The 12,805-nt window shown below is 39.2% G+C and overlaps 1 protein-coding gene across 1 annotated transcript in view; it reads right to left on the bottom strand.

Annotated features, from left to right (window-relative positions):
• Positions 1 to 1,780: 1,780 nt before the first annotated feature.
• Positions 1,781 to 12,805, bottom strand: part of ranbp10 (RAN binding protein 10) — a 43,483-nt gene continuing 32,458 nt past the window's right edge. The window contains exons 7-15 of the mRNA XM_004564610.5: positions 11,883 to 11,995; positions 11,591 to 11,699; positions 11,304 to 11,452; positions 11,005 to 11,215; positions 9,602 to 9,741; positions 9,299 to 9,447; positions 8,030 to 8,141; positions 6,049 to 6,190; positions 1,781 to 5,725 (exon numbers count right to left, since the gene is read on the bottom strand). Coding sequence (XP_004564667.1) covers positions 6,060 to 6,190; positions 8,030 to 8,141; positions 9,299 to 9,447; positions 9,602 to 9,741; positions 11,005 to 11,215; positions 11,304 to 11,452; positions 11,591 to 11,699; positions 11,883 to 11,995 — 1,114 coding nt within the window. The 3' untranslated portion in view covers positions 1,781 to 5,725; positions 6,049 to 6,059. The remainder of the gene's footprint in view (positions 5,726 to 6,048; positions 6,191 to 8,029; positions 8,142 to 9,298; positions 9,448 to 9,601; positions 9,742 to 11,004; positions 11,216 to 11,303; positions 11,453 to 11,590; positions 11,700 to 11,882; positions 11,996 to 12,805) is intronic.

The raw sequence follows: 12,805 nt of genomic DNA on the forward strand, positions 1-12,805 counted from the left end.
TTCGCAACTTGGGTTTCGATCTAGACTCCACACTTTAATCCCAGGCTCAAATCTGTCACTAAAGCAGTGTTTTTTTTTTGCACTTAATGAACATCTCTTAATTTCGGTCATTGCTCACTGACTCCATAGCAGAGCCCCTCATCCATGCCTTTGTTACCACACAGCTGGATTACTGCAGTGGGGTCCTGTTTGGGATCCCCAGCAAAGCCCTGGACAGGCTCCAGTATGTCCACAACTCAGCTGCCAGGCTTCTAACACACTCTCTGGCAACATATCACCCCCACCCTCATAAATCTCCATTGGCTCCTGGTCAAGTCACACATCATTAACATCATCATCTGACTTATAAATCCCTCAATGCCCGGGCACCTCAGTACCTGTCCAACCTCCTTCACCTTTGGTTTCCTGAAAGGCGTTATACGAATCCAAGTCATTATAATGAGAGCCAAAGAATGTGAAAGGCTATAAATGACTTGATCAAAAAAACAAACTCCAGATGAGTCTAAACAAATTCATGGTAACATAGTTTGAAGAGTTTCATGAGAGGTGTTGTAGTCTGACTTGCACCCCATTTGAATGAATCCATCCTCTGCAGTGCTCTTCATTAAATATGGAAACCTAAAACCAAAGAAATGCATTTAGTGAGTTTTAGTGTAAAACACTGAGACTGAAAGTCAAGCATGGTGCGCGCTTTATGGTGTCCAACTGTGAGCAGAACCAGGAGAGGGCGATGTAGCTCTATGTAAAGATCACAGCATATATTCACATAATCAGGAAGATAATAAGCTGACCTTACCAGTGCAATGAAATAGATGAAGTCAAATTATCTACACCGGGAGATAAACAAGACTCTTACTCTTTGAGCTGTGCAATGGTCATTGCTTCAGAGCCTGAAGTAGCTGAAGCCGACACTGCTTAGAAGAGGTAGTTGCTCTAATCACAAGTCAAAGAGGCCAGACTGAAAAACAAAATGAAGACCCTGCAGTCACAGTGGCAGGTAGGCTGGCATTTAGAAATGCTCAGTTAGTATTAAGGAGCTCAAAATATGGCAAGAAAATATCCCCCATAGCATTACACCATCAGGCTGAAAACAGATGGGTACACACTTTTGTGTTTATGACCCCACCATCTCAATGTTAAACCTGAGACTCATCACAACATTTTTACCAATCTTCTGGCTTCAGTTTGGGTGAGACCATGAAAATTCTTCTGCTTCTGTAGCTCATCTGCTTAGCAGTCCACATGTTGTGAGTCCATAGATGCTTTTTAGCATACATTGTTTACAGCCATTAACAAGGCATGACTATGCCTACATGCCTAAATGCACTGAGGTCAGGCCTGGACTGATAATCTGGCGTACCGGGGATTTTCCCCCGTAGGCCGATGCACTTTTGGGCCAATGAGCCAGTCTGAAGAGCCCCTGACAGCAGTCCATTGGTTCATTTTCATGCTGACACTGGATTGCCCAATCAAATCTCTTAATACAACCAGCCCCTCTCCTACCTTTGCTGTAGGAAGACACAAAGAAGCCATTGGGTTGGTTGATTAAAGTGCTATAAAGTGCAGTTGAATAGGTTTAACTAATGAAGTATTTGGTGAGTTTATTATTTATAAGATAACAATAGTGAAATAAGCAGATGTGTCTAAATTTTTAGATTATACTCTACTAACATTAATGTTTTGTACAAGTGTTTACAGCTGTCATTGCCTCTCACTCACAAACGAACTCAAATCCTGAGAAAAAAAGAAATTACACCAAATAAAAACGGGACACCGATCATATGCTTATGGATGTATTTTAATAAAAATAATTCTGTCAAAATTAAACAGAAAACATTTCTTTTTTTTAACATAGTTCCAGTACATAGTTTTTTTTGTAATTATCATTTTTCCTTTTTTTTTATATTGTTTTAAAGGTTTTACAAGTCATGCTAAGTAGAGGGTAACTCATTTCACATTTTTAAAACATTTTTATTTTTTTCCTAAAACTCAAAAGTGAAAATCTGAAACCAAAATCATGATAGAAGTCAACTGTGCACAGCTGCGGCGCCTAAATCAGTTTCTCCGGCCTCTCGGGAAGCCTCGGAGGCCTCGGGCTCGTTTCTACAACTGCTCGCATCTCCTTTCCTTCTAACGGTCACTGAGCATGTCAGTGGCTGGATAATGGGGATAATGGGGGAAAGCTGTGTGGTAACACCGCTGAGATGCAGCCCAAGTCCAAAAACAACAGGACAGCAGCAAGATTTTTTTTTCCCCCCCTACAGGTGTGTAACAGAGGTTTCTCTTTCAATAGTGTGTAACAGAAGTCCTGTACAGCTGCAGAGGCAGATGCTGTGGGTGTGTCTGTATGTGTAGTTATTAGAATAAATCCTACATTAGCAGAAGGTGTTTAGAAAAACAAAAACAAAACACCAGCTAAAAAGATATGACCACATAACCTAGACGGAAAATCTCTTATGAATAGAAATACACACTTCAGGGTGGATCAGCACGCCGCTCGCCAGGTCACGACAAAGCAGACAGAGACAACGTTTCGTCAGTCACACATTATCCGTCCACTTTGTAGAAAAGAAATCATTTCATATGTTTACAGAGGAAAACATGTTTATCATTAAAACCAAATAATGAAACACATGTGACTGGGGTGGTAGTTAAACTTAATGCTTCCGACACACGGGAAAAATGAAGTGAATAATGCTGCAGCGTGAGCCAACTTTACAGAGCTAACATTGTGAAAGTAATTAACGGGTTAGTTACTCAATTAATGTTTTATTCTATTGTGACTGGCTGCCATTTTTGTTGTGTAGAAACAGTATCAACCTGAGAAAGTTGAGTTGATGAAAACAAAAAGCTTTGAATCCACATGTTTAATAGTTCCTGTGAAATCCCTTCAAGATTTCCATTTTAGCTTTTCCAAATACTAAAGAACGGAAAAAATATCAGTGTTACCTCCAAATATATTCTAACTCAAGTGTGGCTCCTGTAAAATAAAAATGAAGCCAAAAAAGAGCCATTAAAGCATAAACGACTGAACTTCAACCAGGCCTGCTAACACGTTAGCTCATGTGTGTTACAGAAAGGAACACAGTGGCTTTTTGGTCTTTTTTGTTTTTGCAAACATTTAAGAAATATTTTAGAAATAACGTTTTGTACTATTCGGCTATGTGAGCTTAAAAGCAGCTGAGCCCGCTAGCAATGTAGCCAGGTAGCATGTGGTCTTGCTAAAACAAAGGCTAGTTACTGTACAGTGTGTTGAGGAGCAGCAAAATGATTGGCTGATTCAAAAGAATCAACCTTGTCAGCCACCAGTTAGTGAATTAGTTTGTGTTTTAGCTGCGTAGTTTCAAACAAAGTCCTTAGCAGACAAAATAAAGATGGCTTCTCTAACATGTAGGTGGTGAGGTACAGCTAGTTAGTAAAAAACTAGCTAAAGCACTAACCAAAACTTACTTGATGATATTAGTGAAGCCTAACAGGCCTTTTTCGTCCAAGCAGATATTTTAAGTTGTCATGAGAAAAGTTACTTTTGGACCAAGTTTTAATGATGGCTCAGTTCTATTACACATAAAAATGGAGCCTTGTCTGAGTGGTTTCATTTGTTTTCTTACAAATTATATCTGTGTTTATCTCATAATAACCCAGAGTCTCTGCTGTGGAAAAAGGTCTAAGGGTGCCGAAGCTGACATGAAAACTGTGAACTGACCGTGTAAAACTGAGTAATTTAAAGTCGTAATATCTTCTTAATTACTTTGAATATCAAGCCAAGTGAGAAGTGTCTGGAAGCGGTATTTTGTACTTCTGTTCGTACTGATCTGACTCATACCTGCCAGCATTTTGGTCTCGAACACCCAGAGATTTGTTGATGTCATGCACTGTATGACATCTACCACCGTCTACCTCGGATCATGGCTTGCTGCCCTACGAAACTTCTTACCCTAATGTTCTATTTCAATCTGCAGTGTTTGTACTACTGCACTAATATTGACTGCATTTACCTGTCACACACATCCTGGTTGTTATTCTTTAAGCGTGTTTTAAAGTGGTGCTCTCGTCTTTGTTGACGGGTAAAGCATTAAAGGAGCAACAGCTAACACAGGAATCCTGCCTCTGCAGGGAGCTGTTGCAAAGACACGCCTTGAATCTGTTTTGGCTGATAATATGTGTAGTATGTGGACTGCATGTAGATAGTAATTGAGAGACAGCTAAGAATACTCGGACAAAAAAAGCAAACTTATTATGCAGCTTTAAGTATGAGGGAAATATTGTAAAAACAGGACTGTTGGCAGGTATAACCTGACACCAAAACAGGAAGTAGCGGACCTGAGCACTGTCTTTACTTGCATGTAAATCTCATTGTGGCCAGCAGCTAGCCTGAAGGGTAAAATGACTGTTTTACCATCATGTTATTGTACATATTGAAAAGAACTCTGGGACTAATTTGTTTTACAAACCTAAAGGGCTCTGTGTAAGGCAAAAAGAGAGAAACTTTCCCAACAACCAGAACTGGTTTTCACAATCTTTAAAATCAAAACGAAAGATCACACAGTGCTCCCTAAAAAACTACACGTGTGTTCGGAAGATGGTTTTCCTTTTTTTCTGAAACAGTGTTTGCAACAGCACATGCACACAGCAGGTCAGGCTGTGGAGGATGGCGAAGGAAAAAAGGGCAGCAGTAATTAAATCTCAGGGGGAGTGCCCTGAACACACACACACACACACACACACACACACACACACACACACACACACACACACACACACACACACACACACACACACACACACACACACACACACACACACACACACACACAGCGCTTGTTAAGCTGAGTTTGATACTGACTTCCTCAATACTTGCATCAAGGTGGCCATTAAAATAGTGTAAGACTTGGTCCTGAAGGCGGATGTTTTCGGTGCAGCTCTTGCCGAGCTCTGCCACCTGCAACCACATCGCTGATTGGTCGACGTTGTGGTTGTTACGGTAAAATCAAGGCTCCAACACCTCCAATATTCCACTGTAGTCTCTTGTCATCACCCTCTCTCCCGGCAGCGTTCGCAGCTACAGAGGACCTTCAATTATGTTTTTTTTCTTTTACATGGGTAAAGTTTTAAGGAAGTCTCCTATTCTTTGGGTAAAAAATTGCTAGCTCGCACAGACATATTAGAGTATGACTTGGAAGCTTTGTCCAGTGAATTTTGATTTTCTTTGACTTTCTGGAATAATTTTCATGACGAGTTTGAACCCTTTTGTATTTCAAGATCCGCCGTGTCTAATTGAGAAAAAAAAAAGGCCTATAGGCGTCACGATGACTGTGGAAACCAGCTTTTGGGTATTGTGGTCTGTGATATGGTAAACAAGAACATCAATACTGACAGCAGGGAGAAGAAATCCACCCGTTAAAACAGAAGGGAAGAATCAGAAGGAGGTTTACAATTTCTTTGTTCCAGGATGAGCACAACAAACTGACACAAAAGAACTAAAAAACAAAAGAAAAAAAAGGCTAGATGAACAGAATAATAATTATCTTTAAATAGTGTCACACATTTATTTATTTTATAATACTAAATAAAAAGGAACCTTTCTTTTCTCTCTCTCTCCTCTGCCTCTCTTGCCTGTGCTGCTGGCTCGGTCTGATGGACAGCCAAATGCACCAACGCTTCTTCCTCCGTTGCCATGACAACTACCTGCTGGACATGTCTTCTCTCAGTGCTACTTAACAATAACCTGTGGGAGAGATGTGGGGTAATGAAATGAATGTAGCATGATTGATAGAAATACAGCGGGAGAGCATTTTATCCTTTTTTTCCCCCCCCATTTGAGGCATGTGTGCACATTAGCTGTAATTAAAGACAATAACAGATGGAGATGAAGGTTGTCCTCCATCCATACCTTTAAGACAAACATGCCAGTCACCATGCAAACCTTACTATGAGTCACATTCAGTGCCCCGTTTCAGACCTCAGATAATTACAGGATTTATAGGCTAAGCTTATTTACAATGTCCACCTCACATAAGGATGATTACTCCTAAATATGAATTTACACACCTGGACCTGGGCTAGTGCAAAAAGTTGTCTACTCTGGCGAAGGAGCAGGAACCAGACCGGACTCGGGCCATGAGCTGAACACACTCCGTGGCCTGACCGAGCGCTAGCATCAGCGGAGGCTGTTTAGGCAGATTTTGAGACTCTGATGAAGAAAAACACAAAGAATCACAAAGAAAGTAATCAAATATTCTTGCTCCTTTCTGCTTGGCTTGAGATAGTTTAGGTTTGCACTGATCATCTCATCTCATTTTTAACAGATATTACAGCTGTTTGTGAAAGGCAACATTTCTTACTGGTGGCAGAAAATGACAGCTCAATATTCATATTAATATGAACCTTTGTATGCCTTGGGGGAAAATCCAGTGAAAATATTAATAATGTCAGGATTGATTGATTTTTTATTTGTTTTTTAGTAAATTTGCTACCTATGGCTAAAAGCAAGGAAATAAAAAGCAGAATATGTGAACATAACAAAGTTATTATAGTTTACCCCTTTCAAGTTGGTTTTTATTTTTGGTTTTATTTCAGTTTGTTTCCAGAGTGAATTTTCTTGTTGTGGGTTAGTTTTTATTGTTTGTTTAGTTTAGTTTCTATTAGTTTCAGTGTTAGTTTTAGTTTTAAAGGAAAATCTGTACAGGTATTACAATAAAAACAGAACTTTCTGAAGGTGTTTCAGGGTATTTCTTCTATATTTTCATTTCATTTTAGTTCGTTTTCCAGGTTCAAAATATCATTTCAGTTAGTTTTATTTATTTATTTATTTATTTTTTCAAAAGTCTAATTTCTATTTTTTAATTTAGTTAATTAAAATGTTTTTTTACACCTAGCTTTGAGCATAATAACCTTGGTACAAGCGATACACACTGTTCTAATACGTGAACATTAAGGGAATTAAGTGCTGACTTTCTTAACCACATGTCCTTTTGATTCACTGAATGCTTGTATAAATGCTGAGCTCTGTTAAAGATAGGAACCACCACACAATCTGGTTTGTTTACATTTACTCATTTAGCTAACATGCTAATGTTTTAGCATAATATCTTTTATAATTTTTAAAAACAACTTTCTTTAACCCTTTTCATTTATCTTTAATAAAAACAGTGCTCGCTTCCACTTTATGTGTATTCAAGATGTCAAGCAAACCCTGAAAATCTTGCCATACTGCAATCTGTCTATTGAAAGGTTTCTAGCCATAAACCTCTGTTCTTGGCTTTGAATGGTGTTTGATAACAATATTCTATAAAGACAAAGGACATTTTTTTTGGATTTCTATTCTTATATTCAACTGAAAATCCTTATTCTGTTGATCTTGTTGGAGTTGCATATGGAACTGCTGCAACAAAACAATGTCATCTAGCAAAAATCACTGTGTGTGTTGATTTAATTCTTGTAAAAAAGAAAAAAGAAAAAGACAAAAAGCAATCTTTGTAACATCAAATTAATTAGATGGCCACGAGACTTTATAATACCATCTGTTGCTGCTTTCCTTGATTTAGAGGTAAACATTTTTGGCTTTTAATCAAAGGCAAAACCAGAATGAAGGCATTCTCTTAAAAAGTTTGAGCACATACGGTACTGTGTAAAAGTCTTCTCCATCATGTAAATCAAACATTAAAAGTAATTCTGCAGGAGCTAAACATATTATTTGTTGAATAAAAGAAAACCTACTTTATAAAATGTATTAAATATAAAAACATTCTTGTATTTCTCCAAAGTAGGAAAGCTTAAAAGTGTACAGTTTAAAGCTTGTCAAATGTTAGAACTTGGAGGCATATTCGTACATTTTCAAGAGAGAATGAATAGTTTACTATGTTGTCGGGGCAATTTACTTAGGGGTCTAAATACCAGCACTGGCCCCTTCAGAGCTCTGATATTATCATCGTTAAGGTGAAGAAGACAGAAAGTCATATTTGTCTTTTCTTTGCACAGTTTTGTATGTATGAGCGGAACCCACAGAATATGTTTGTGCTTTGCTCTTTACCCAGTATGGCGCTGTTGAGGGCAGAGCAGAGTGACTCTCTCTGCGTAGGGTCTAACTGCTGGCCCACGGGGCAGTTCCAGGGATCTGAGTACGCTAGCAGGCTGAATGCATCCTACACAGAGACACAGCGAGAGACGCACACACACAAACACACACACAGATCCTTTGTGAATACAACACAGCTGAATCCCTGCAGTGCAGAACACTCTCCAGCTTTGGATTTCCTTAATAGCCCTAAAGCTACAAAGTATTCATTAACATTCTGGGCACCAGCTAACGAGACACAACTGTTTGGCCAGTATAAATTATGAAGACAAGTCATAAGAGCTACTGTCCTGCGTTTACTCATTTCATAGTCTTTCCTGTCATGTCTTTATCCTATTATACCGACAGAAAACTACTATAACACTTAGAGTTAGACAAAAAGAGAACAAGCGCCTTAATCTATCCTAACCAGGCTCTTTTCATTTTTTGTTTCCAATATTCACCAGTCCACAAACACTAAAACGTGGATAACCTAATGAGTGATCATAATATAAATAATACAAACAACTAATAATGCTATTCTAAGTATTCTTACTTTAATGAGGGTGATGACATGATAATGTTGCCTGCTGAGTATGCAAGTGGGTATTTAATGGTATATAGGCCTACATTTCTGCCCCCTGGTGGACAAAAATGAGAATGCCAAAACAGTGTCCCAGCACATCATTTCAATACATGCATAACCCTCTTTTGAAGTTTTAAAAAGAGGGGTATGTATGATAATATCAATACAAAATGATCAAATGATACTGGAAAAATGTTTGTTTTAAAACTCAAAAAAAAAAAAAAAAAACCTGAAGAAGTTTCACATATCAAAAAAAATCCAGAGATAAATGGTTTACTCTGGTCTTTTTAATTAAATGTTTTTTATTTACTTTTTCACCATTTTTATTTGTGTTTCCTTAAATTCTTGTCAGTCACCTGTAAAACACTTTAAACTGTAAAGATGAAGTGCCCTGCAAATAAAGACTGATTTAGGATCTTCCTGTACATTGGAAACTACTGCTTGTCAGAAATAACTTTGACTTTATCTGTTTTACAACAGCACATTATAAATCATAAGTCCGTCCAATTTCTGCAGCGTGCACAGAATACTATAACCAGGACTTTAACTGGTGCCAGCAGAAACAAATCTCCTCAGCCCACTCCTTGCATCACATCTGTTTTTTGGCATTGTAGCTGTTTGTTGAGCTCGAGCCCATGTGCAGTGGAATGTGTGTGTACCTGTAACATTTTCTTGTGTGTGGTATTCTTGCCGTACTCCTGACACAGCTGTTCGTTGAGCGCCTGCAGCTCCCGTCCAAACTGGATCATCCTCTCTGTGGCTGCTTGGTTCCCACCACAAAGCTGTCTGCTGTGACTACAAACCTCATCTGGTGGAGAAACACACACAAACGCACTGTAAAAACATCCTAAAGAAAGGTGGATCAAGTCTAAAGCAAGAGGAAATATAAAGGCTAGAAGCAGTATAAAGACCAAGACATTTTCAGGAGTGTGACTGAGTGCACGTGTGTATTCTTCGTGTACCTGTGACTCCATTGCCAATGCTGTTGTCGTCTGGCTGAAGGATTTCTTCATGTTTGTATGTTCCGTTCATGATCCGCGCCGAGGAGCCCTCAACAACGCCGTTGGTGTAGTGCTCTGCTTCGATCTCCATCTCACTGTCACTGCTCTCACACACACACACACACACACACACACACAGAGTGTAAAAGACAATATTAAGGAACATTTTAGGCCTGGGTAGTATCACAATAATGAACTATTTAGAAAACATGCGATCTTTACTAACACCCCCCCCGTGCCAAACACCGCATTTGGAGCATCTGAACAAATATTCTGCACCCATTAACACCTTTATTAGCTTATGTTATCTATCTCTTATATTTATGCCTAAAATTAAATAATGAAGGGAAACATCCCCTGCCATCACTGAACGAACAACTGTCAGCAAACATAATACAACCTGCATCACCTCAATGTTTTGGTTTAACCTTGGGTTTGGGTTGGTTCACTTCTTATCATTGCCATTTTTAATCCAGCTGCACACCTAACCCGCTTCAGATTAGGTTACATTCAAGAACAACAACTCTAAACAAGTGCATACTGACCAGTTAATCTCTAGAAAATAACATCACCATTCCAAGATGATCCCCCAGACAATGTTATGCACATAGTCTATACTTTCTAGAGATTTTCTAATGTCTGTGTTTCTCTGATGAACATTAATAAGAAATATAGATTCTTAGCCATTTTTCCTCCTCCTGGCTGCAAGCGATTTAATTTTCCTGCAAGCGCTGCAGTCATCAAACAGGGCGGCTAAGCCTTTTACTTGTTGACCTTATATAACATTTGCAAGTAAGCTTACCTAATGGTTTGAATTATGCTTTTATATTTGTTCTGTACTTGCTCTCAGACCGTTTAAAGGGTTGTAGCTGAAAGAATAAGACTGATAGTGCTTTACAAGCCACTGTTCATTTAAATAGCACATTAAGTTTTTTAAGGTGTAATGACAGCCTTAACAAGCAAGCTGTTGGGTGCCCCAGCAACAAGTTAATTTAATGGAATACACAGCTGTAATTACAGTCCAATCTTCCTGTTTCCTAATGACAGAGCCGTGATACTGATGAGGCTATAAACGCACATTCTTGCCTCCTTCCTTTCTTGGATTTAAATGTGCTTAAATTAATATCATGTTTTTCAAGTCAAAGCACTTAAAGTGTTTGACTTTGACTTGCATGTAAGTAGACTTGCAGCTAGATTTGGTATCCCTGAATTATCGAGTTGATAACCACTTAGCTGGATTCCAAAAGTTAGGGTAAGTGAAATGAGATGAGGGAAAGATATCCTAGGCATGCTCAACTTGCACCACAGTACAGACTCCAGGTCTACACGTATCAGCTGTAAAACAAGCTGTCAGGGCTTCTCACCTGGTTTCCTGGGTGCTGTTGGCACTGTGCGGCTGGCTCTTGGTGGAATCGGAGGAATTGGACTCAGAGTAGTTGATGGATGAAGGGGAGGAGGAGGAGGAGGAAGAGGCAGAGGAGGATGCGCTGGGGTATTTGATGCTGCCGCTGCTGCTGTGGCTCTTTGACTTGTTCGGGGGAGTCACCCCGTTACTACAGGTGGGGCTGTCTGAACCTGGTAGTGAGTAAAGTAGGAGAGGAAACAAAGACCTATAAATAAACTTAAAGGTAGAGGGAAAGCCAGTCCTGTTTGTGTGATGTACCTCCGGTGTGCAGGTGTGTGTTGCTGGCTCCGTGGTGGGGGCTGAGGCACGGTGAGCCGGGGTAACTGTCCTGGGACTTTGGGGAGCGAATTGTCAAGCAGCGAACCTCACTGTCTGTACCGTTCACCATCTCCACAAACTGGCGACACCTAGAGGCCAGTTTAATCAGTGTTACTGGTATTCACCGGACAATAAGCCATTTAAATATCAAGCAGATTTTATGTCCATAATAGCTGTGGCGGCAAATTCATGCTTGCCTTTGAACCCACCCTATACAGCAGACTTACTTCAACATGAATAGTAGATTGGGGTTGCGTTCTAACAGACCGGGATAAAGCTGCTGAGTTGCTTCTATGGCCTCACCAACCCGCCCTGCCAGCACTAGCTTCTGTATTCCTATTAGATGAAAAGCAGAATGGTTTTTACAATATACTCAACATCTGGAGAATTCAAGCTTTCAAAACAAACATTTGAAAGAGGCCAATACATCAACAGAGACAAGTAACACCCCACACCCTCTAATATAATAGAGAAAAATCTAATGATTCCCTTTGAGCACACACTGCTGTGTGCACTCACTCTGTCTGTTCTTTATAGATGTCTGGTCCTCTTGTATCATGGTCTCTGTAGCTCTGGCAAAGGCTGTTGCAGTGGCACAGTACCCATGGTGCACCAAGTAGCTGGAAACCATACTAGGAAAAAACAAGGTATATAATACAAAATAAAAAAAATCTTCCTTCTGATTCCTCCTCACTAACTTTAAGATTTTTATATCACATTTATCTTTCTCTGAAAATATCAAATTAGAAATATTTCATCTGTACGACGTTTACACCAAGAAAGGCAATGTGAATATGGACAGAATGGTTTAGGTGTCTTTAGAACTTTGTGACTGTGGCATACAGCTTGAAAACATCTGTCCAGAGTCAAGATAAATATTTATACACACATGTAGTATTTTCACTGTTTCATACAGGTTTAGAAATATAATGAAACCGCCGGCCAGCATTGCTTTTAACAAATATCAATAAAACAGGGGAAAAAAGTGTTTTAGAGATTGTTTCTCTAGTGGGATTTTTTTTTGCAGAAGAAGGAGAATGTACGTAGGATGACATGCCAAAGAAATATTCAGTGATATCAGTGTGGCTCCGTGGTGTGTATTTAACAGTTTTAGAATAACAGTGGAGCTCTATGGTTAAAGAAATAAGATATGCACACACAAAACTTAGTGGGCTGATTCGTTATTCATTGTCAGAATAAGAAACATTTTATTTTGTTTTCAAGAAGAAAACATCTTTCTGGGTACTTCCTGTTAAATATGAACTCAGCTGAGGGGAAATATTACATGATATCATTAAAAGTGCTAATGGCTCCAGAGAGACGAGCTCTCTTGAAAGGAAATATTACAATATGTTTTTATCCACTGGTCCTCCTCCACTGTAGATATGCTACTGGTATTTTTCCAATATTTTTTCTACCACCATCCTGCACAACATTGCTGC

Source organism: Maylandia zebra, linkage group LG7, assembly GCF_041146795.1.
Source record: "Maylandia zebra isolate NMK-2024a linkage group LG7, Mzebra_GT3a, whole genome shotgun sequence".
NCBI classification, from domain to species: domain Eukaryota; kingdom Metazoa; phylum Chordata; class Actinopteri; order Cichliformes; family Cichlidae; genus Maylandia; species Maylandia zebra.